General features: G+C 39.9%; 1 protein-coding gene and 2 non-coding genes across 3 annotated transcripts; 1 reads left to right on the plus strand and 2 right to left on the minus strand.

The window, feature by feature from the left end:
* Positions 1 to 350: 350 nt before the first annotated feature.
* Positions 351 to 2478, plus strand: LOC114386093 (the record flags this gene model as incomplete). The annotated part of the gene is made up of 3 exons (XM_028346101.1): positions 351 to 1241; positions 1461 to 1616; positions 1669 to 2478. Coding segments are annotated over 3 exons (1857 nt in total), but the record flags the coding sequence as incomplete, so codon positions are not given.
* Positions 615 to 721, minus strand: LOC114388855. Its single transcript, XR_003661645.1, has one exon. It is a non-coding gene; the product is annotated as a small nucleolar RNA R71 (small nucleolar RNA).
* A 5832-nt stretch (positions 2479 to 8310) lies between the features above and the next one.
* On the minus strand, positions 8311 to 8417 carry LOC114388856. Its single transcript, XR_003661646.1, has one exon. It is a non-coding gene; the product is annotated as a small nucleolar RNA R71 (small nucleolar RNA).
* Between the last annotated feature and the right edge of the window lie 13012 nt (positions 8418 to 21429).

Consider the following 21429-nt stretch of genomic DNA (forward strand, 5'->3'; position numbering starts at 1 on the left):
AGTTGTGTGCATGCTGAATGTAGTGTATGACTAGAGGCAATCCATCTGACTTACAACCCTTTGATCCTGAGATAGATAGGACATTTCATAGATTAGTTAGGCATCATTTTATACCTTTTGATCATTCTGAGCATTCCATAACTGGTGAATCTGTGCATTCTGTTATTGGTGATTTTGAACATCCTGATCTTGAGCATTATAATTTTGAGCATTCTGATTTTGCACATTCTGAGAACATGGTACAACCTCCACCTCATGAGAGGACTCTAAGGGAAATGGCTGCACCTGATTTCACCTACGAAAGCTTGTGCATCCAATACCCTGATGAGGATGTCCCATATGTTCTTAAAACTGGACTGATTCATTTGCTTCCAAAGTTTCATGGCCTTGCAGGTGAATACCCGCACAAACATTTGAAACAATTTCACATTGTCTGCTCCACCATGAAACCCCCAGATGTCCAAGAGGATCACATATTTCTGAAGGCTTTTCCTCATTCATTAGAGGGAGTGGCAAAGGACTGGCTGTATTACCTTGCTCCAAGGTCCATCACGAGCTGGGATGACCTTAAGAGAGTATTCTTAGAAAATTTTTTCCCTGCTTCCAGGACCACAGCCATCAGGAAGGATATCTCAGGTATTCGACAACTCAGTGGAGAGAGCCTGTATGAGTACTGGGAGAGATTTAAGAAACTATGTGCCAGTTGCCCCCACCATCAGATTTCAGAACAGCTTCTTCTCCAATATTTTTATGAAGGACTCAGTAATATGGAGAGAAGTATGATAGATGCTGCCAGTGGTGGAGCCCTTGGAGACATGACTCCTGCTGAAGCCAGAAATTTAATTGAGAAGATGGCCTCCAACTCCCAGCAATTTAGTGCCAGAAATGATGCCATAGTCATTAGAGGAGTGCATGAGGTAGCTACAAACCCATTTGCATCATCTGAAACTAAGAAGCTTGAAGGCAAACTGGATGCGTTGGTCAACTTGGTAACCCAGCTGGCCTTGAATCAGAAATCTGTACCTGTCGCAAGGGTTTGTGGTTTGTGCTCCTCTGCTGACCACCATACAGACCTTTGCCCTTCCATGCAGCAACCTGGAGCAATTGAGCAGCCTGAAGCTTATGCTGCAAATATTTACAATAGACCTCCTCAACCTCAGCAGCAAAATCAACCACAGCAGAGCAATTATGACCTTTCCAGCAACAGATACAACCCTGGATGGAGGAATCACCCTAACCTCAGATGGTCCAGCCCTCAGCAACAACAACAGCATCCTGCTCCTTCCTTCCAAAATGTTGCTGGCCCAAGCAGACCATACATTCCTCCACCAATCCAACAACAGCAACAACCCCAGAAACAGCCAACAGTTGAGGCCCCTCCACAACCTTCCCTCGAAGAACTTGTGAGGCAAATGACTATGCAGAACATGCAGTTTCAGCAAGAGACCAGAGCCTCCATTCAGAGCTTAACCAATCAGATGGGACAATTAGCTACTCAATTGAATCAACAACAGTCCCAGAATTCTGACAAGCTGCCTTCTCAAGCTGTCCAAAATCCCAAAAATGTCAGTGCCATTTCATTGAGGTCGGGAAAGCAGTGTCAAGGACCTCAACCCGTAGCACCTTCCTCATCTGCAAATGAACCTGCCAAACTTCACTCTATTCCAGAAAAAAGGTGATGACAAAAATCTACCTAACAATTTCTGTGCAGGTGAATCTTCTTCCACAGGTAATTCTGATTTGCAGAAGCAGCACATTCCCCCTCTTCCATTCCCTCCAAGAGCAGTTTCCAACAAAAAAATGGAAGAGGCAGAGAAAGAGATCTTGGAAACATTTAGAAACGTAGAGGTAAACATACCTCTGTTGGATGCAATAAAGCAAATTCCAAGATATGCCAAATTCTTGAAGGAGCTGTGCACTAATAAGCGGAAGCTTAAAGGAAGTGAACGAATTAGCATGGGCAGAAATGTCTCCGCATTGATTGGTAAATCTTTTCCTCAAATTCCTGAAAAATGCAAAGATCCAGGTACATTCAGCATACCTTGTATTATAGGGAATAGTAAGTTTGACAATGCCATGCTAGATTTAGGAGCCTCTGTTAGTGTTATGCCTCTGTCGATTTTTAATTCTCTATCTCTAGGTCCCTTGCAGTCAACTGATGTGGTAATTCATTTAGCTAATAGAAGTGTTGCCTATCCTGTTGGTTTCATAGAAGATGTCTTAGTTAGAGTTGGTGAACTGATTTTCCCTGTTGATTTTTATATCTTGAATATGGAAGATGGATTTTCTCAAGGATCAGTTCCCATCATTCTAGGCAGACCCTTTATGAAAACTGCTAGAACTAAGATAGATGTTTATGCAGGCACACTGTCCATGGAGTTTGGTGATATAACTGTTCATTTTAATATTCTGGATGCTATGAAATACCCATCTGAAGATCTTTCTGTATTTCGTGCTGAAATAATTGACCATGTTGTTGATGAATACATGACTGATCTTTATTCTAATCTGCATGCCTCTCACTCTTCATGCATTGAGTCTGAAATTGTACTTGATCATATGTCTGAATTTGATGCTGAGAGTGAATCTGAGAGTGATATTGATTGCATGCCTGGTGGTGGTGTTTTACCTCTTGAGATTGATTTTATAGAGTCAGATAGGACTAACCATGTTTCAGGAAGTACACATACCTTTGACTTTCTTTATGAGGTAAAGGCTGAGAAACCATCTCCTTCTACCACTGTCCAGCCGACCACACCAAAATTGAAGCCTCTGCCATCAAATTTAAAATACGCTTACTTGGATGATAGCAAGAGTTTTCCAGTGATTATATCTGCTTCCCTTGCTAATGAGCAAGAGGAGAAGTTGTTGTCAGTTCTCAAGAAACATAAGAAGGCTATAGGCTGGACCCTGGCGGACATTCCTGGTATTAGCCCATCCACATGTATGCATCGAATAAATTTAGAGGATGGAGCTAAACCAGTAAGACAGCCACAGAGAAGACTCAACCCGGTGATTCTTGATGTAGTGAAGAAGGAGATAACCAAGCTTTTGCAAGCTAGAATCATTTATCCTATCTCCGACAGCCAATGGGTGAGTCCCGTCCAGGTAGTCCCGAAAAAGACTGGCCTCACAGTGATCAGAAATGAGAAGGAGGAGCTGATTCCTACTCGGGTGCAGAACAGTTGGAGAGTCTGCATTGACTATAGGAGGCTGAACCAGGTTACCAAAAAGGACCATTTTCCCCTGCCATTCATTGACCAGATGCTTGAATGCCTGGCAGGTAAATCCCACTACTGTTTCCTTGATGGTTTTTTCTGGTTATATGCAAATTACTATTGTTCCTGAGGATCAGGAAAAGACCACATTCACCTGCCCCTTCGGCACTTTTGCTTATAGGAGGATGCCTTTCGGCCTGTGCAATGCCCTGGTACCTTCCAGCGGTGCATGATTAGTATTTTCAGTGATTTTTTAGAAAATTGCATAGAGGTGTTTATGGATGATTTCACTGTATATGGATCCTCTTTTGATGGTTGTTTGAATAGTTTGGAAAAAGTTTTGAATAGATGCACTGAAACTAACCTTGTTCTAAATTTGAAAAATGTCATTTTATGGTTGAGCAAGGTATAGTTTTAGGCCACATTATTTCCAATAAGGGTATTGAAGTAGATCCTGCAAAAATTTCTGTTATTTCACAATTGCCTTACCCCTCTTGTGTGCGAGAGGTGCGATCTTTTCTTGGTCATGCAGGATTCTACAGGTGCTTTATAAGGGATTTTAGCAAAGTAGCCCTTCCACTGTCCAACTTGTTGCAAAAGGAGGTGGAGTTTGACTTTAATGACAGATGCAAAGAGGCTTTTGATTGCCTCAAAAGAGCGTTGACTACCACCCCCATCATCCAGGCACCTGATTGGACAGCCCCTTTTGAGCTTATGTGTGATGCATCAAATTATGCATTGGGGGCTGTCCTTGCTCAGAAAATTGATAAATTGCCCAGGGTGATATATTATGCTTCTAGGACTTTAGATGCTGCCCAAGCAAATTATACTACTACTGAGAAAGAGCTTCTAGCCATAGTTTTTGCTCTTGAAAAATTTCGATCTTATTTGCTTGGTACTCGCATTATTGTTTATACTGACCATGAAGCTCTAAAGTACTTGTTGAAGAAGGCTGATTCTAAGCCTAGGTTGATCCGATGGATGCTCTGGCTCCAAGAGTTTGACTTGGAGATCCGTGATAGGAGCGGAGCACAAAATCTAGTTGCTGATCATTTGAGTCGGATCGAACGTGTCTCTGATGCAGATTCACCTATTCGGGATGATTTCCCGGATGATCATTTGTATATCTTGTATAGTATTTCTGACTCTCTTTCTACTCCCTGGTTTGCTAACATTGTCAATTATTTAGTTGCCTCTGTTTTTCCTCCCTTAGCATCTAAGGCCCAAAAAGATAAGATTAAAAGTGATGCTAAGCATTTTATTTGGGATGACCCCTACTTGTGGAAATTGTGCAGTGATCAGGTCATTAGACGGTGCATTCCAGATCATGAGACTGACTCAGTCTTGCAGTTATGTCATTCTTCCGCACCGGGAGGTCATCTGGGTGTTCAAAGGACAGCTCGCAAAGTGCTTGATTGTGGTTTTTATTGGCCCACCATCTTTAAAGATGTGTGGAAGATCTGCAGCACTTGTGAGCAGTGTCAGAGAGCAGAAATACACTTACATGGCGACAACAAATGCCTCAACAACCTATGCTATTCTGTGAGGTGTTTGATGTCTGGGGTATAGATTTCATGGGTCCTTTTCCTGTCTCTTTTGGTTATGTTTATATTCTCCTTGCAGTTGATTATGTTTCAAAATGGGTGGAAGCCAAGCCCACTAGAACTAATGATGCTAAAGTTGTCACAGACTTTGTCAGGTCTAATCTGTTTTGCAGGTTTGGAGTACCTAAAGCAATTGTTAGTGATCAAGGAACCCATTTTTGCAACAGGACAATGCATGCCCTGCTTAAAAAGTACGGGGTGGTACACAGGGTATCCACACCATACCACCCCAGACTAATGGACAGGCAGAAATTTCTAACAGGGAAATCAAGAGAATTCTAGAGAAGATTGTGCAGCCAAGCAGGAAAGATTGGAGTACCAGGCTTGATGATGCTCTCTGGGCACATCGGACTGTCTCCTTATCGGGTTGTCTTTGGAAAGGCATGTCATCTTCCAGTGGAAATTGAGCACAAAGCATACTGGGCAGTGAAGACTTGCAACTTCTCTATGGATCAAGCTGGCGAGGAAAGGAAGTTGCAACTGAGTGAGTTAGATGAAATCCGCCTAGAAGCCTACGAGAATGCAAGTTCTACAAAGAAAAGACCAAGAAGTTCCATGATAGCATGATAGTTAAAAAGACTTCGTGTTGGGCAAAAAGTGTTATTGTATAATTCTAGGCTTGGACTCATGAGTGGTAAGTTGAGGTCTAAGTGGATTGGTCCTTTTGTTGTTACTAATGTTTTTCCTTATGGTACAGTTGAGATCAAAAGCGACTCCACAAACAAGAGCTTCAAGGTCAACGGACATCGACTCAAGCCATTCCTCACGAACCCTTCTTTAGTGGACGTAGTGGTGGAAGAGACTTCCTTACTCCACCCTACTCTTCCTCCACCATACTTAGGGAGTTTTTCTTTTCCTATCTCCTTCTTTGCTTTTATTACACTTGTCCGATTCTCTTGATGATTTAATTGTTTTTAATCTTTTAATTGTGCTACATTGAGGACAATGTGTTGTTTAAGTATGGGGGGGGGGGAGTGTTCTTTGGTTTTGCTAGTTTTGTTGGTTTTGTTAATTTGTTAGTTGTGTTAATTTGTTAATGTTGTTAGTTTCGTCGGATTTTCAGTTTAATATTTTGGGTCAATTTCATGTGCACGTACGACTTTGCATGTTTTTCTTTGAATTACAGGATATGTTCAAGAAATGGGTAATTGTTTTGAAAATAAAAGTTCTTGACATTTTGTGACTTGAAATCCTTGATTCTTCTCTACATGTCATGATAGTTTTGAAAGCTCAATTTGAAAGTGATGATTTTACCTTTGTGAGAATTTGAGCCATCCATCATTATAATCATTTGGTGTGTTTTGCCCCATTGATTGCTTGCACAATAGCCTTGGCTTGATTCTTGTTGATTCATCCTAATTCACATGCATATTTGGAAATGATTAAGGCAATTTTGTTCTTATAAGCTTCTAGCCAAATGACTTACCTTGAATTAATTCCTTTGATAGCCCTTTTGAGCCTTGTTTCCCTTTCCTTGTTTTGAAGCTCACTACAAGCCTTAAGTGAAAAACCCTGATCTTTATTCTAATCTGCATGCCTCTCACTCTTCATGCATTGAGTCTGAAATTGTACTTGATCATATGTCTGAATTTGATGCTGAGAGTGAATCTGAGAGTGATATTGATTGCATGCCTGGTGGTGGTGTTTTACCTCTTGAGAATGATTTTATAGAGTCAGATAGGACTAACCATGTTTCAGAAGTACACATACCTTTGACTTTCTTTATGAGGTAAAGGCTGAGAAACCATCTCCTTCTACCACTGTCCAGCCGACCACACCAAAATTGAAGCCTCTGCCATCAAATTTAAAATACGCTTACTTGGATGATAGCAAGAGTTTTCCAGTGATTATATCTGCTTCCCTTGCTAATGAGCCAGAGGAGAAGTTGTTGTCAGTTCTCAAGAAACATAAGAAGGCTATAGGCTGACCCTGGCGGACATTCCTGGTATTAGCCCATCCACATGTATGCATCGAATAAATTTAGAGGATGGAGCTAAAACCAGTAAGACAGCCACAGAGAAGACTCAACCCGGTGATTCTTGATGTAGTGAAGAAGGAGATAACCAAGCTTTTGCAACTAGAATCATTTATCCTATCTCCGACAGCCATGGGTGAGTCCCGTCCAGGTAGTCCCGAAAAAGACTGGCCTCACAGTGAACAGAAATGAGAAGGAGGAGCTGATTCCTACTCGGGTGCAGAACAGTGGAGAGTCTGCATTGACTATAGGAGGCTGAACCAGGTACCAAAAAGGACCATTTTCCCCTGCCATTCATTGACCAGATGCTTGAATGCCTGGCAGGTAAAATCCCACTATGTTTCCTTGATGGTTTTTTCTGGTTATATGCAAATTACATTGTTCCTGAGGATCAGAAAAGACCACATTCACCTGCCCTTCGGCACTTTTGCTTATAGGAGGATGCCTTTCGGCCTGTGCAATGCCCCTGGTACCTTCCAGCGGTGCATGATTAGTATTTTCAGTGATTTTTTAGAAAATTGCATAGAGGTGTTTTAGGATGATTTCACTGTATATGGATCCTCTTTTGATGGTTGTTTGAATAGTTTGGAAAAAGTTTTGAATAGATGCACTGAAACTAACCTTGTTCTAAATTTTGAAAAATGTCATTTTATGGTTGAGCAAGTATAGTTTTAGGCCACATTATTCCAATAAGGGTATTGAAGTAGATCCTGCCAAAAATTTCTGTATTTCACAATTGCCTTACCCCTCTTGTTGCGAGAGGTGCGATCTTTTCTTGGTCATGCAGGATTCTACAGGTGCTTATAAGGATTTTAGCAAAGTAGCCCTTCCACTGTCCAACTTGTTGCAAAAGGAGGTGGAGTTTGACTTTAATGACAGATGCAAAGAGGCCTTTTGAAGGCAACTAGTTGTGCATGCTGAATGTAGTGTATGACTAGAGGCAATCCATCTGACTTACAACCCTTTGATCCTGAGATAGATAGGACATTTCATAGATTAGTTAGGCATCATTTATACCTTTTGATCATTCTGAGCATTCCATAACTGGTGAATCTGTGCATTCTGTTATTGGTGATTTTGAACATCCTGATCTTGAGCATTATAATTTTGAGCATTCTGATTTTGCACATTCTGAGAACATGGTACAACCTCCACCTCATGAGAGGACTCTAAGGGAAATGGCTGCACCTGATTTCACCTACGAAAGCTTGTGCATCCAATACCCTGATGAGGATGTCCCATATGTTCTTAAAACTGGACGATTCATTTGCTTCCAAAGTTTCATGGCCTTGCAGGTGAATACCCGCACAAACATTGAAACAATTTCACATTGTCTGCTCCACCATGAAACCCCCAGATGTCCAAGAGGATCACATATTTCTGAAGGCTTTTCCTCATTCATTAGAGGAGTGGCAAAGGACTGGCTGTATTACCTTGCTCCAAGGTCCATCACGAGCTGGGATACCTTAAGAGAGTATTCTTAGAAAATTTTTTCCCTGCTTCCAGGACCACAGCCATCAGGAAGGATATCTCAGGTATTCGACAACTCAGTGGAGAGAGCCTGTATGAGTACTGGGAGAGATTTAAGAAACTATGTGCCAGTTGCCCCCACCATCAGATTTCAGAACAGCTTCTTCTCCAATATTTTTATGAAGGACTCAGTAATATGGAGAGAAGTATGATAGATGCTGCCAGTGGTGGAGCCCTTGGAGACATGACTCCTGCTGAAGCCAGAAATTTAATTGAGAAGATGGCCTCCAACTCCCAGCAATTTAGTGCCAGAAATGATGCCATAGTCATTAGAGGAGTGCATGAGGTAGCTACAAACCCATTTGCATCATCTGAAACTAAGAAGCTTGAAGGCAAACTGGATGCGTTGGTCAACTTGGTAACCCAGCTGGCCTTGAATCAGAAATCTGTACCTGTCGCAAGGGTTTGTGGTTTGTGCTCCTCTGCTGACCACCATACAGACCTTTGCCCTTCCATGCAGCAACCTGGAGCAATTGAGCAGCCTGAAGCTTATGCTGCAAATATTTACAATAGACCTCCTCAACCTCAGCAGCAAAATCAACCACAGCAGAGCAATTATGACCTTTCCAGCAACAGATACAACCCTGGATGGAGGAATCACCCTAACCTCAGATGGTCCAGCCCTCAGCAACAACAACAGCAGCCTGCTCCTTCCTTCCAAAATGTTGCTGGCCCAAGCAGACCATACATTCCTCCACCAATCCAACAACAGCAACAACCCCAGAAACAGCCAACAGTTGAGGCCCCTCCACAACCTTCCCTCGAAGAACTTGTGAGGCAAATGACTATGCAGAACATGCAGTTTCAGCAAGAGACCAGAGCCTCCATTCAGAGCTTAACCAATCAGATGGGACAATTAGCTACTCAATTGAATCAACAACAGTCCCAGAATTCTGACAAGCTGCCTTCTCAAGCTGTCCAAAATCCCAAAAATGTCAGTGCCATTTCATTGAGGTCGGGAAAGCAGTGTCAAGGACCTCAACCCGTAGCACCTTCCTCATCTGCAAATGAACCTGCCAAACTTCACTCTATTCCAGAAAAAAGGTGATGACAAAAATCTACCTAACAATTTCTGTGCAGGTGAATCTTCTTCCACAGGTAATTCTGATTTGCAGAAGCAGCACATTCCCCCTCTTCCATTCCCTCCAAGAGCAGTTTCCAACAAAAAAATGGAAGAGGCAGAGAAAGAGATCTTGGAAACATTTAGAAACGTAGAGGTAAACATACCTCTGTTGGATGCAATAAAGCAAATTCCAAGATATGCCAAATTCTTGAAGGAGCTGTGCACTAATAAGCGGAAGCTTAAAGGAAGTGAACGAATTAGCATGGGCAGAAATGTCTCCGCATTGATTGGTAAATCTTTTCCTCAAATTCCTGAAAAATGCAAAGATCCAGGTACATTCAGCATACCTTGTATTATAGGGAATAGTAAGTTTGACAATGCCATGCTAGATTTAGGAGCCTCTGTTAGTGTTATGCCTCTGTCGATTTTTAATTCTCTATCTCTAGGTCCCTTGCAGTCAACTGATGTGGTAATTCATTTAGCTAATAGAAGTGTTGCCTATCCTGTTGGTTTCATAGAAGATGTCTTAGTTAGAGTTGGTGAACTGATTTTCCCTGTTGATTTTTATATCTTGAATATGGAAGATGGATTTTCTCAAGGATCAGTTCCCATCATTCTAGGCAGACCCTTTATGAAAACTGCTAGAACTAAGATAGATGTTTATGCAGGCACACTGTCCATGGAGTTTGGTGATATAACTGTTCATTTTAATATTCTGGATGCTATGAAATACCCATCTGAAGATCTTTCTGTATTTCGTGCTGAAATAATTGACCATGTTGTTGATGAATACATGACTGATCTTTATTCTAATCTGCATGCCTCTCACTCTTCATGCATTGAGTCTGAAATTGTACTTGATCATATGTCTGAATTTGATGCTGAGAGTGAATCTGAGAGTGATATTGATTGCATGCCTGGTGGTGGTGTTTTACCTCTTGAGATTGATTTTATAGAGTCAGATAGGACTAACCATGTTTCAGGAAGTACACATACCTTTGACTTTCTTTATGAGGTAAAGGCTGAGAAACCATCTCCTTCTACCACTGTCCAGCCGACCACACCAAAATTGAAGCCTCTGCCATCAAATTTAAAATACGCTTACTTGGATGATAGCAAGAGTTTTCCAGTGATTATATCTGCTTCCCTTGCTAATGAGCAAGAGGAGAAGTTGTTGTCAGTTCTCAAGAAACATAAGAAGGCTATAGGCTGGACCCTGGCGGACATTCCTGGTATTAGCCCATCCACATGTATGCATCGAATAAATTTAGAGGATGGAGCTAAACCAGTAAGACAGCCACAGAGAAGACTCAACCCGGTGATTCTTGATGTAGTGAAGAAGGAGATAACCAAGCTTTTGCAAGCTAGAATCATTTATCCTATCTCCGACAGCCAATGGGTGAGTCCCGTCCAGGTAGTCCCGAAAAAGACTGGCCTCACAGTGATCAGAAATGAGAAGGAGGAGCTGATTCCTACTCGGGTGCAGAACAGTTGGAGAGTCTGCATTGACTATAGGAGGCTGAACCAGGTTACCAAAAAGGACCATTTTCCCCTGCCATTCATTGACCAGATGCTTGAATGCCTGGCAGGTAAATCCCACTACTGTTTCCTTGATGGTTTTTTCTGGTTATATGCAAATTACTATTGTTCCTGAGGATCAGGAAAAGACCACATTCACCTGCCCCTTCGGCACTTTTGCTTATAGGAGGATGCCTTTCGGCCTGTGCAATGCCCCTGGTACCTTCCAGCGGTGCATGATTAGTATTTTCAGTGATTTTTTAGAAAATTGCATAGAGGTGTTTATGGATGATTTCACTGTATATGGATCCTCTTTTGATGGTTGTTTGAATAGTTTGGAAAAAGTTTTGAATAGATGCACTGAAACTAACCTTGTTCTAAATTTTGAAAAATGTCATTTTATGGTTGAGCAAGGTATAGTTTTAGGCCACATTATTTCCAATAAGGGTATTGAAGTAGATCCTGCAAAAATTTCTGTTATTTCACAATTGCCTTACCCCTCTTGTGTGCGAGAGGTGCGATCTTTTCTTGGTCATGCAGGATTCTACAGGTGCTTTATAAGGGATTTTAGCAAAGTAGCCCTTCCACTGTCCAACTTGTTGCAAAAGGAGGTGGAGTTTGACTTTAATGACAGATGCAAAGAGGCTTTTGATTGCCTCAAAAGAGCGTTGACTACCACCCCCATCATCCAGGCACCTGATTGGACAGCCCCTTTTGAGCTTATGTGTGATGCATCAAATTATGCATTGGGGGCTGTCCTTGCTCAGAAAATTGATAAATTGCCCAGGGTGATATATTATGCTTCTAGGACTTTAGATGCTGCCCAAGCAAATTATACTACTACTGAGAAAGAGCTTCTAGCCATAGTTTTTGCTCTTGAAAAATTTCGATCTTATTTGCTTGGTACTCGCATTATTGTTTATACTGACCATGAAGCTCTAAAGTACTTGTTGAAGAAGGCTGATTCTAAGCCTAGGTTGATCCGATGGATGCTCTGGCTCCAAGAGTTTGACTTGGAGATCCGTGATAGGAGCGGAGCACAAAATCTAGTTGCTGATCATTTGAGTCGGATCGAACGTGTCTCTGATGCAGATTCACCTATTCGGGATGATTTCCCGGATGATCATTTGTATATCTTGTATAGTATTTCTGACTCTCTTTCTACTCCCTGGTTTGCTAACATTGTCAATTATTTAGTTGCCTCTGTTTTTCCTCCCTTAGCATCTAAGGCCCAAAAAGATAAGATTAAAAGTGATGCTAAGCATTTTATTTGGGATGACCCCTACTTGTGGAAATTGTGCAGTGATCAGGTCATTAGACGGTGCATTCCAGATCATGAGACTGACTCAGTCTTGCAGTTATGTCATTCTTCCGCACCGGGAGGTCATCTGGGTGTTCAAAGGACAGCTCGCAAAGTGCTTGATTGTGGTTTTTATTGGCCCACCATCTTTAAAGATGTGTGGAAGATCTGCAGCACTTGTGAGCAGTGTCAGAGAGCAGGAAATACACTTACATGGCGACAACAAATGCCTCAGCAACCTATGCTATTCTGTGAGGTGTTTGATGTCTGGGGTATAGATTTCATGGGTCCTTTTCCTGTCTCTTTTGGTTATGTTTATATTCTCCTTGCAGTTGATTATGTTTCAAAATGGGTGGAAGCCAAGCCCACTAGAACTAATGATGCTAAAGTTGTCACAGACTTTGTCAGGTCTAATCTGTTTTGCAGGTTTGGAGTACCTAAAGCAATTGTTAGTGATCAAGGAACCCATTTTTGCAACAGGACAATGCATGCCCTGCTTAAAAAGTACGGGGTGGTACACAGGGTATCCACACCATACCACCCCCAGACTAATGGACAGGCAGAAATTTCTAACAGGGAAATCAAGAGAATTCTAGAGAAGATTGTGCAGCCAAGCAGGAAAGATTGGAGTACCAGGCTTGATGATGCTCTCTGGGCACATCGGACTGTCTACAAAGCACCCATAGGATTGTCTCCTTATCGGGTTGTCTTTGGAAAGGCATGTCATCTTCCAGTGGAAATTGAGCACAAAGCATATTGGGCAGTGAAGACTTGCAACTTCTCTATGGATCAAGCTGGCGAGGAAAGGAAGTTGCAACTGAGTGAGTTAGATGAAATCCGCCTAGAAGCCTACGAGAATGCCAAGTTCTACAAAGAAAAGACCAAGAAGTTCCATGATAGCATGATAGTTAAAAAAGACTTCGTGGTTGGGCAAAAAGTGTTATTGTATAATTCTAGGCTTGGACTCATGAGTGGTAAGTTGAGGTCTAAGTGGATTGGTCCTTTTGTTGTTACTAATGTTTTTCCTTATGGTATAGTTGAGATCAAAAGCGACTCCACAAACAAGAGCTTCAAGGTCAATGGACATCGACTAAAGCCATTCCTCACGAACCCTTCTTTAGTGGACGTAGTGGTGGAAGAGACTTCCTTACTCCACCCTACTCTTCCTCCACCATACTTAGGGAGTTTTTCTTTTCCTATCTCCTTCTTTGCTTTTATTACACTTGTCCGATTCTCTTTGATGATTTAATTGTTTTTAATCTTTTAATTGTGCTACATTGAGGACAATGTGTTGTTTAAGTATGGGGGGGGGGAGTGTTCTTTGGTTTTGCTAGTTTTGTTGGTTTTGTTAATTTGTTAGTTGTGTTAATTTGTTAATGTTGTTAGTTTCGTCGGATTTTCAGTTTAATATTTTGGGTCAATTTCATGTGCACGTACGACTTTGCATGTTTTTCTTTGAATTATAGGATATGTTCAAGAAATGGGTAATTGTTTTGAAAATAAAAGTTCTTGACATTTTGTGACTTGAAATCCTTGATTCTTCTCTACATGTCATGATAGTTTTGAAAGCTCAATTTGAAAGTGATGATTTTACCTTTGTGAGAATTTGAGCCATCCATCATTATAATCATTTGGTGTGTTTTGCCCCATTGATTGCTTGCACAATAGCCTTGGCTTGATTCTTGTTGATTCATCCTAATTCACATGCATATTTGGAAATGATTAAGGCAATTTTGTTCTTATAAGCTTCTAGCCAAATGGACTTACCTTGAATTAATTCCTTTGATAGCCCTTTTGAGCCTTGTTTCCCTTTCCTTGTTTTGAAGCTCACTACAAGCCTTAAGTGAAAAACCATGATATTACCATATCCTTAAGGAATTTTGGAGCTTTGGAATTGTTTTGGGAATAAGTGTGGGGGGTTTTTGTTTCATTGGACAACTTGTTTTGTTGGCTATGCTTCATGATGTATTTTGGGCCATACTTGATGTACATTGTATATTGGTTAAATGTTGGACATGCTGAATGAAATGTTGTTTCTCAAAGGCTAAAGAGTAAAAAAAAAAAAATTCGAAAAAAGAAAAAGAAAAGCAATAAAGTTGAGTGAATTAGATCTTAAATGGCACAAGAATGATGAAACTCTTGGTTCTACTCTTCATGTTTAATTTTTATCTTTACTTCTTTTTATTTTCTTATTTTTTTCTTAATATGCACTTATTCCCCTTTGCTCCTCTATTCCTTTGGGATTTAGCCACTTATTCCATATTTCTCCATACCTTGTCCTTGGCCCCATTACAACCTTAAAAAAGACCTTTTGATCCTCATGTGCTTGTGTTTATGGGTTGATTGTCAATTTTAGAATCTTGCCAAGTTTATGTGGTGTTTGCTTTCATGGGTGCTTTGAGGGTAAATAGTAGCCTAGACACTTGAGAGATAGAGTGTATATCTTGTGAGGCTTTATCACTTTTCATTCTTGAGCTGATTAACTATTTTGCCATGATTGGGTTGCTTGGATGATTTTCATGAATGTCTTGACTTTTTGGATCTCCTTATGTTAGATGTTACCCATTCCTTTCATTCCTTGATGTTCATTGAGAAATATGTGAATGTTTTTGTTTGTCTCCCTTTGATATCTTTGGATTTTGTTCTTTGTTTCATTTTGCCCAGGAGTGCAAAAGGCTAAGTATGGGGGGTTTTGATGTGCCATCATTTTCTTCTATTTTCTAAACCCTTTTTGCACCATTTTAATTATTGATTGGTCTTAATTGTCAATTAATTAGACAGTTTTATTATTTGGGCTCATTTAGCTAATTTGATGTTTTTAATCTAATTTCAGGAATTAATGAAACATTGGGCTTAATCCAGATTTTGGTTGTGGACTTGAAGAGGGCAAATAAAGCAGCGCTTACCTTAGTTAATTTCTAATTAGGAAATTTCGCAATCATATTTTATGTTGTTCAGTGTTTATTTCGTTTTGGGCCAGAGTATTGTAATAGGGCCCAGTGACTTTGAGTGACTCTTTTTAAATAGCTGCCTTGGGATTCGTGCAGGGCATTCTATTCTGCTATGCTATTTTCATTATTCAGAGGTTTGGTTTTAGGTTTTCACGTTTTTCTGTTCCCTTGTTACAGTTTTCGTTCTTAATGCAAATTTCCGTTTTCTGCTTCTAATTACGAGTTCATTCTTGCTTCTTCTTCTACTTTCATTTACGTTTCTGTTCATTTACGTTTCTGTTCATTTACGTTCTTGTTCATTTACGTTTCTGCTTCATGTTTCATTTGCGTTTTCTGTTTGAATCCATGGAAGGCTAGATTTTCTGGTGTTGTTTCCTTTTGAGGACGAAGCCCAACTCTCTTTGAGGTTTCGTTTGTAATGTGGTTTCCTGGCAGTTTTTCCCTTCACCAGTTATCCCAATTTCGTGAATATTAATCAGTGCACGCTTCGTGTTCGATTAATTGCCTCTGAGCCTAACTTGCGTTCATGCTTAATGGACGAAGGGCTAACTGGTGTATGTGGTGCCTAATCACGTATTGAAAACCCTAAGTTGATTTTCGCTTAGTAAATTGAAATAGGGTTGGATTAAGTGGTTGACTGTTAGGGACGAATTCTCCATAACCCAGGATAAGAGAGTGGCTTCTGAATCAGAGTAAACAACCCGTTTTTAATATTAGTAGTTTCGTATTCCATTTTATTTGTTCTACTCTTTAATTACCAAACAACCAAACCCCCCCCCCCCCCCCCCATCGTTACTGTTACTGCAAGTATATTATGAACATTTGGCTTGTCACTGCTCGTTGGGAAACGACCTAGGATCACTTCCTAGTTACTGCATTTTCATGTTTATTTGATTCGGGTACGGCCTCGATCACCTTCTCCTCAATATTAGCTTCACCTACAAAAGGAAGTAAATCAGAAATGTTAAAAGTGGTGCTGACTCCATACTCTTCTGAGAGGTCCAACCTATAGGCATTGTTATTGATCCTCTCCAAAACCTAAAAAGATCCATCCCCTTTAGGGCTAAGCTTGGATTTCCTTTTAGTAGGAAATCTATCCTTCCTAAGATAGAGCCAAACCCAGTCACCCTCATTAAGAACTAGCTCTTTTCTTCCTCTATTGCCTTTAGTTGAATACACCTTTGTTTGGTTCTCTATTTGGTTCTTAACCCTCTCATGCAAATTCTTTACAAACTCTGACCTAGATTCCTCTTCTTTATGTATAAAAGAAGTGTCTAGTGGGAGGGGAATGAGGTCTAACGGTGTTAGGGGATTGAACCCATGGACAACCTCAAAAGGGGACTGCTTAGTGGTTCTATGAACCCCCCTTTTGTAGGCAAATTCTACATGAGGAAGATACTCATCCCAAGACTTATGGTTTCCTTTCAGAAGAGCCCTTAAAAGGGTGGATAAAGACCTATTCACTATCTATTTTTGCCCATCAGTTTATGGATGACAAGTGGTAGAAAGAAGAAGTTTAGTTCCTAGCTCAGCCCATAAGGTTTTCCATAAGTGGCTAAGGAACTTAGCATCTCTATCTGACAAAATGGTCCTAGGCAAACCATGGAGTCTCACAACTTCCCTGAAAAGGAGCTTTGAGATGTGGGAAGCATCATCCACTTTTTGGCATGGTATAAAGTTTGCCATCTTGCTAAACCTATCCATCACTACAAAGATAGAGGCTACACCTCTTTGGGTTATAGGAAGCCCAAGGACAAAGTCCATACTAATGTCTACCCAAGGTGCAGAGGGGATGGGTAAGGGTGTGTATAGCCCATGAGGCATCACCCTAGACTTGGCTTGTAAACAAGCCACACACCTAGTGCAATGCTTATGGACATCTTTCTTTATATGGGGCCAATAAAACTCTTCTATGAGTAAGATAAGGGTCTTGTCTATCCCAAAGTGGCCCATGATCCCACCCTCATGGCTCTCTTTCACAAGTAATTTCCTAATGGATCCTTGGGGTATGCAAAGCTTTCCCTCTTTGAACAAATACCCCTCAGCCAAATAGAATCCATCTTGGGCCTTTTTCCCACAACTCTTGTAAATGGGAGAGAAATGTTCATCTAAAGCATACAAGTCCCTAATATTATCAAATCCTAAAATTTGAGCTCCTAGGGAGCAAAACAATGTGTGTCTCCTAGAGAGGGCATCAACTACCACTTTTTTTTCCCTTTTTGTATTCGATAACATATGGAAATTGCTCTAGGTACTCTACCCATTTTGCATGCCTTTTGTTTAACTTCCTTTGCCCTCTAATGTACTTAAGTGATTGATAATCACTATGAATGACAAATTCCTTGGAAACAAAGTAATGTTCCCAAGTTTGGAGGGCTCTTATTAAGGCATAAAGCTATTTATCATAGGTGGCGTAGTTGAGGGTGGCACTATGAAGTTTTTCACTAAAATAAGCAATAGGGTGCCCACCTTGTAACAATACAGCTCCAACTCCCACTCCAGAGGCATCACATTCTAGCTCAAAAGTTTTAGAAAAGTCAGGAAGAGCTAGAACAGGTGCCTTAGTAAGCTTTTCTTTGAGCAGAGCAAAGGCTTGCTCTTGTTTTTCACCCCAAGTAAATGTCACATTCTTCTTCACCAGCTCATTCAGAGGTGATGCAATTGTAGAGAAATTAGGAACGAACCTTCTATAGAAGCTTGCTAACCCATGGAAGCTCCTAATACCTTTTGGATGACCTTGATTTTCTCAGGGTCCACTTGGATCCCATTTCTACCAACTACAAACCCTAAGAAAACTATATTATCTACACAAAAGGTACACTTCTCTATATTTGCATAGAGGGTATTTTTCCTAAGGACTGAAAAAACTTGCCTGAGATGTCCTAAGTGATCATCTAGGCTCCTACTATACACTAAAATATCATCAAAATAAACAACTACAAATCTACCTATAAAATCTCTTAAGACATGATGCATAAGCCTCATAAAGGTGCTTGGTGCATTAGTGAGCCCAAAAGGCATCACTATCCATTCATACAAACCAAACTTGGTCTTGAAAGCGGATTTCCACTCATCACTCTTTTTCATCCTGATTTGGTGATAACCACTTTTAAGATCAATTTTTGAAAAGATATTGACAGCATGAAACTCATCAAGCAAATCATCAAGTCTAGGAATGGGGTGCCTATATTTAACAGTGATGTGGTTGATGGCCCTGCAATCTATACACATTCTCCATGTACCATCCTTTTTAGGCACCAACAACACTGGCACAACACATGGGCTTAGGCTCTCTTGGACCAAGCCCTTCTCCAATAATTCTTTAACCTGATACTCTATCTCCTTAGTCTCCTGAGGGTTAGTCCTATAGGCTGGCCTATTAGGAAGGCTTGCTCCTGGGACTAAATCTATTTGGTGTTCTATTCCCCTTAAAGGAGGTAGCCGAGAGGGTATCTCTTTGGGAAATATATCACCAAATTCATGTAAGAGTTCTTGGACCTTTGAGGGTAAATTCTCAAATGTAGGAATTGTGGAAGTGCTAAGGGATGTTTCCCTTGATAGGAGAAGGTAGAAAGATTGTTTAAGAAAGAGTGCTCTTTTAATATCACCTTTTGTTGCATAAGATTTTTAAGAAGGCTTTCTTTTAAGTTGTTGCTCCACTCTTATACAAAGTTGGACTAGCTCATCTAGGTCCCTACATGGAAGGAGTTCAACCTTGTCCCTCACTTCCATATTAAGCCCACTAAGGAACCTAGCTATGCTTGTTCTTTCCTCCTTCCTAAGTCCAGCTCTTAAAAAGAGTAGTTCCATTTGTTGTCTATATTTTTCAACACTCATACTCCCTTGTCTAAGCCTTTGGAGCTTGTCCATAAGCTCCCTTTCATAGTAAGAGGGAATGTGCCTCTTCCTAAGGGCATTCTTAAGATCATTCCAATACTCTACTGGAGGATCCACATGAATCCTTCGTTCCCTAACAAGGGAAGTCCACCAATAAAGGGCATACCCTTGAAAGCAAAGGGTAGCCAATGGAACTTTTCTCTCTTCACTAATATGATGGCAAGCAAAGAGTTGTTCAACCTTTATTTCCTAATCTAAGTAGGCCTCAACATTATCTTTTCCATGGAAATATGGGAGGCTAATGTTAACCTCTTGAGGCCTTCTATCCATTTCTCTTCTTTGTAAGTGATGTTTAGTATGCGAACTATGGCGCCCTCTATAATAGTCGCTAAGTTCTTCACTTAAACTCTTGCAAGAGTCATGACTACTATAGGAGACATGTTTTTCTCTTTTCATTTCTTTCATCATTTTTATTCTTTCTTCCTCTCTTATTTTCTCTCTTTCATCTTGACTTATTTCTTGCACTCTTTTTTTTGCCTTTTTTCTTTTCCCTCTTGTTTTTCTTTCCATAACTTAAGGGATCTTAACTCATCTAATATCTTATACAAGGGGTCCTTAGGAGTAGAACCATCACCATTAACACTAGATGAAGAATGAAGAATCATGTTGGTTCCTAAGTTATGGTTCTTTCTTGTTAGGGGTTTGAAAACAAAAGGTAAAAGAAACTATGGTTGAAACTAGCCAAAATAAACACTAAAAGAGGTGTGAAAGATAAGGTAAAAACTAATTGGTAAAAGGCAAGCTATCTAGGTGGTTTGACGATGGAAGGTAAAGGAAATAAGCTGAAAGTAAGCAAGAAATGTAAACTAGGTGAATCCTAAGAGTGTTTGGATGACCACATTTAAGGTTTCCAACAAAACCCTCAATATCCTAAGGGAAAATTGCCTAAAATTATTACACACAAATGGAAGTAGGGTGACCTATTGGAGGCTCCCAACTTACTTCCAATGAAAGACCTCTTTGTTACAAAATTTGAAAGCAATAAAAGTAAGTAAATTGTCAATTACAAAATTACAACAAGGTCCTCAATTTTGGTGGTTGTTCTCTCTTTGGTGATTCACTGAATTTGGAGTGCTTCTTCAAGGGATGGCACCAATCCTCCTTTCCAATTCCCTATATGGCAACTCACAAACATGGAAACAAAGAGACAAGCAATAACCAAAGACCCAAAAAATTAAATGAAAGCTAAACCAATAGAGTTTTAACAAGACAAATTTTCAGGGATTTTTCAACAATTAAAGCAATGAAAAACACATCAAAGCAAGATGGGACTCAAAGAGAAACTTAGAATGGCTCTAGAGTAGAGTAAAAAAACTAAAATAAAAAGACTCAAGAAGCCTATAGTTTTGGAACTTTTTTTCACACTAATTTTCAATTGAAATTTCAGAACTAGGATTGGTATAAAATAGGCACCAATTATAGAATAAATTTTGAGCCAAAACAACAAGCACACTTCCTTTTCACTTTTTTTTCCTGGACACTGATTTTTCTGCAAAATTGTGTGATTTTTCTTATTTTTTCTTTTAATCTAAATTTCTTGGTTCTTTTTTCCATAATTTTTGTCCCGATGTCTAGAAAATTCAGTAAAAAGTTCAGCTCAAAATACGTAGTGACCAATTCCCAGTAATTTATACAAGTTCATATGTTCAAGTTGCCAGGACCATCGATTTCAACCTAGAAATCAAGAGTAGTGTTTATGCTGCTTAAGGCTTGGATAGTTACAATTTGTGTTTGCTTATGCTTAATTATCTTGAATAACACAATTCAAGAGAGCTTAAGAGTTATTTTGATTCACAAATCCCGCCGCAACTCAGCACCACAACTCAACTTCATCATAGGCATCGTGTAGGAAACTTAGGAAAAAAAAAAGTTCAACAACAAGATTACTTCTAGGTATTGATTTACAACATGTTATGAACTAAATAACATGCATGAATTAGACTCAAAATTCAAAAGATAGGCTAAGAATGACAAGAATACATGAACAAATGTATCTAGAATTCAATCAACAGAATAAAAATTCAACACAAACTTAGAACATAATGTGACAATTACTATGACTAAACATGACTCTAAGACAACATGGATTAAGTGATTTACACTTAGATTTTTGTGTTTTTTTTTCTAATCAATATTTTGGAAGAAAATTTAGATCTAAGGTTCAGCACAAGAATATTATGAATGAAAAATGATAGAACCTAAAATCAACACAAAAACATGATTCAAGAGTAGATCTACAAAATTTGAACCATAGAAATGCAAGAACAAATGTAGATCTAAGATTTAATCGGTTTTTTTTAATCTACTCTAAACAGCACCAAACCACAAGACAATGGAGGATATACATGGAGAATAAGATGAAGAACAAGGAAT

The sequence above is a fragment of the Glycine soja genome, chromosome 15 (assembly GCF_004193775.1).
Source record: "Glycine soja cultivar W05 chromosome 15, ASM419377v2, whole genome shotgun sequence".
NCBI classification, from domain to species: domain Eukaryota; kingdom Viridiplantae; phylum Streptophyta; class Magnoliopsida; order Fabales; family Fabaceae; genus Glycine; species Glycine soja.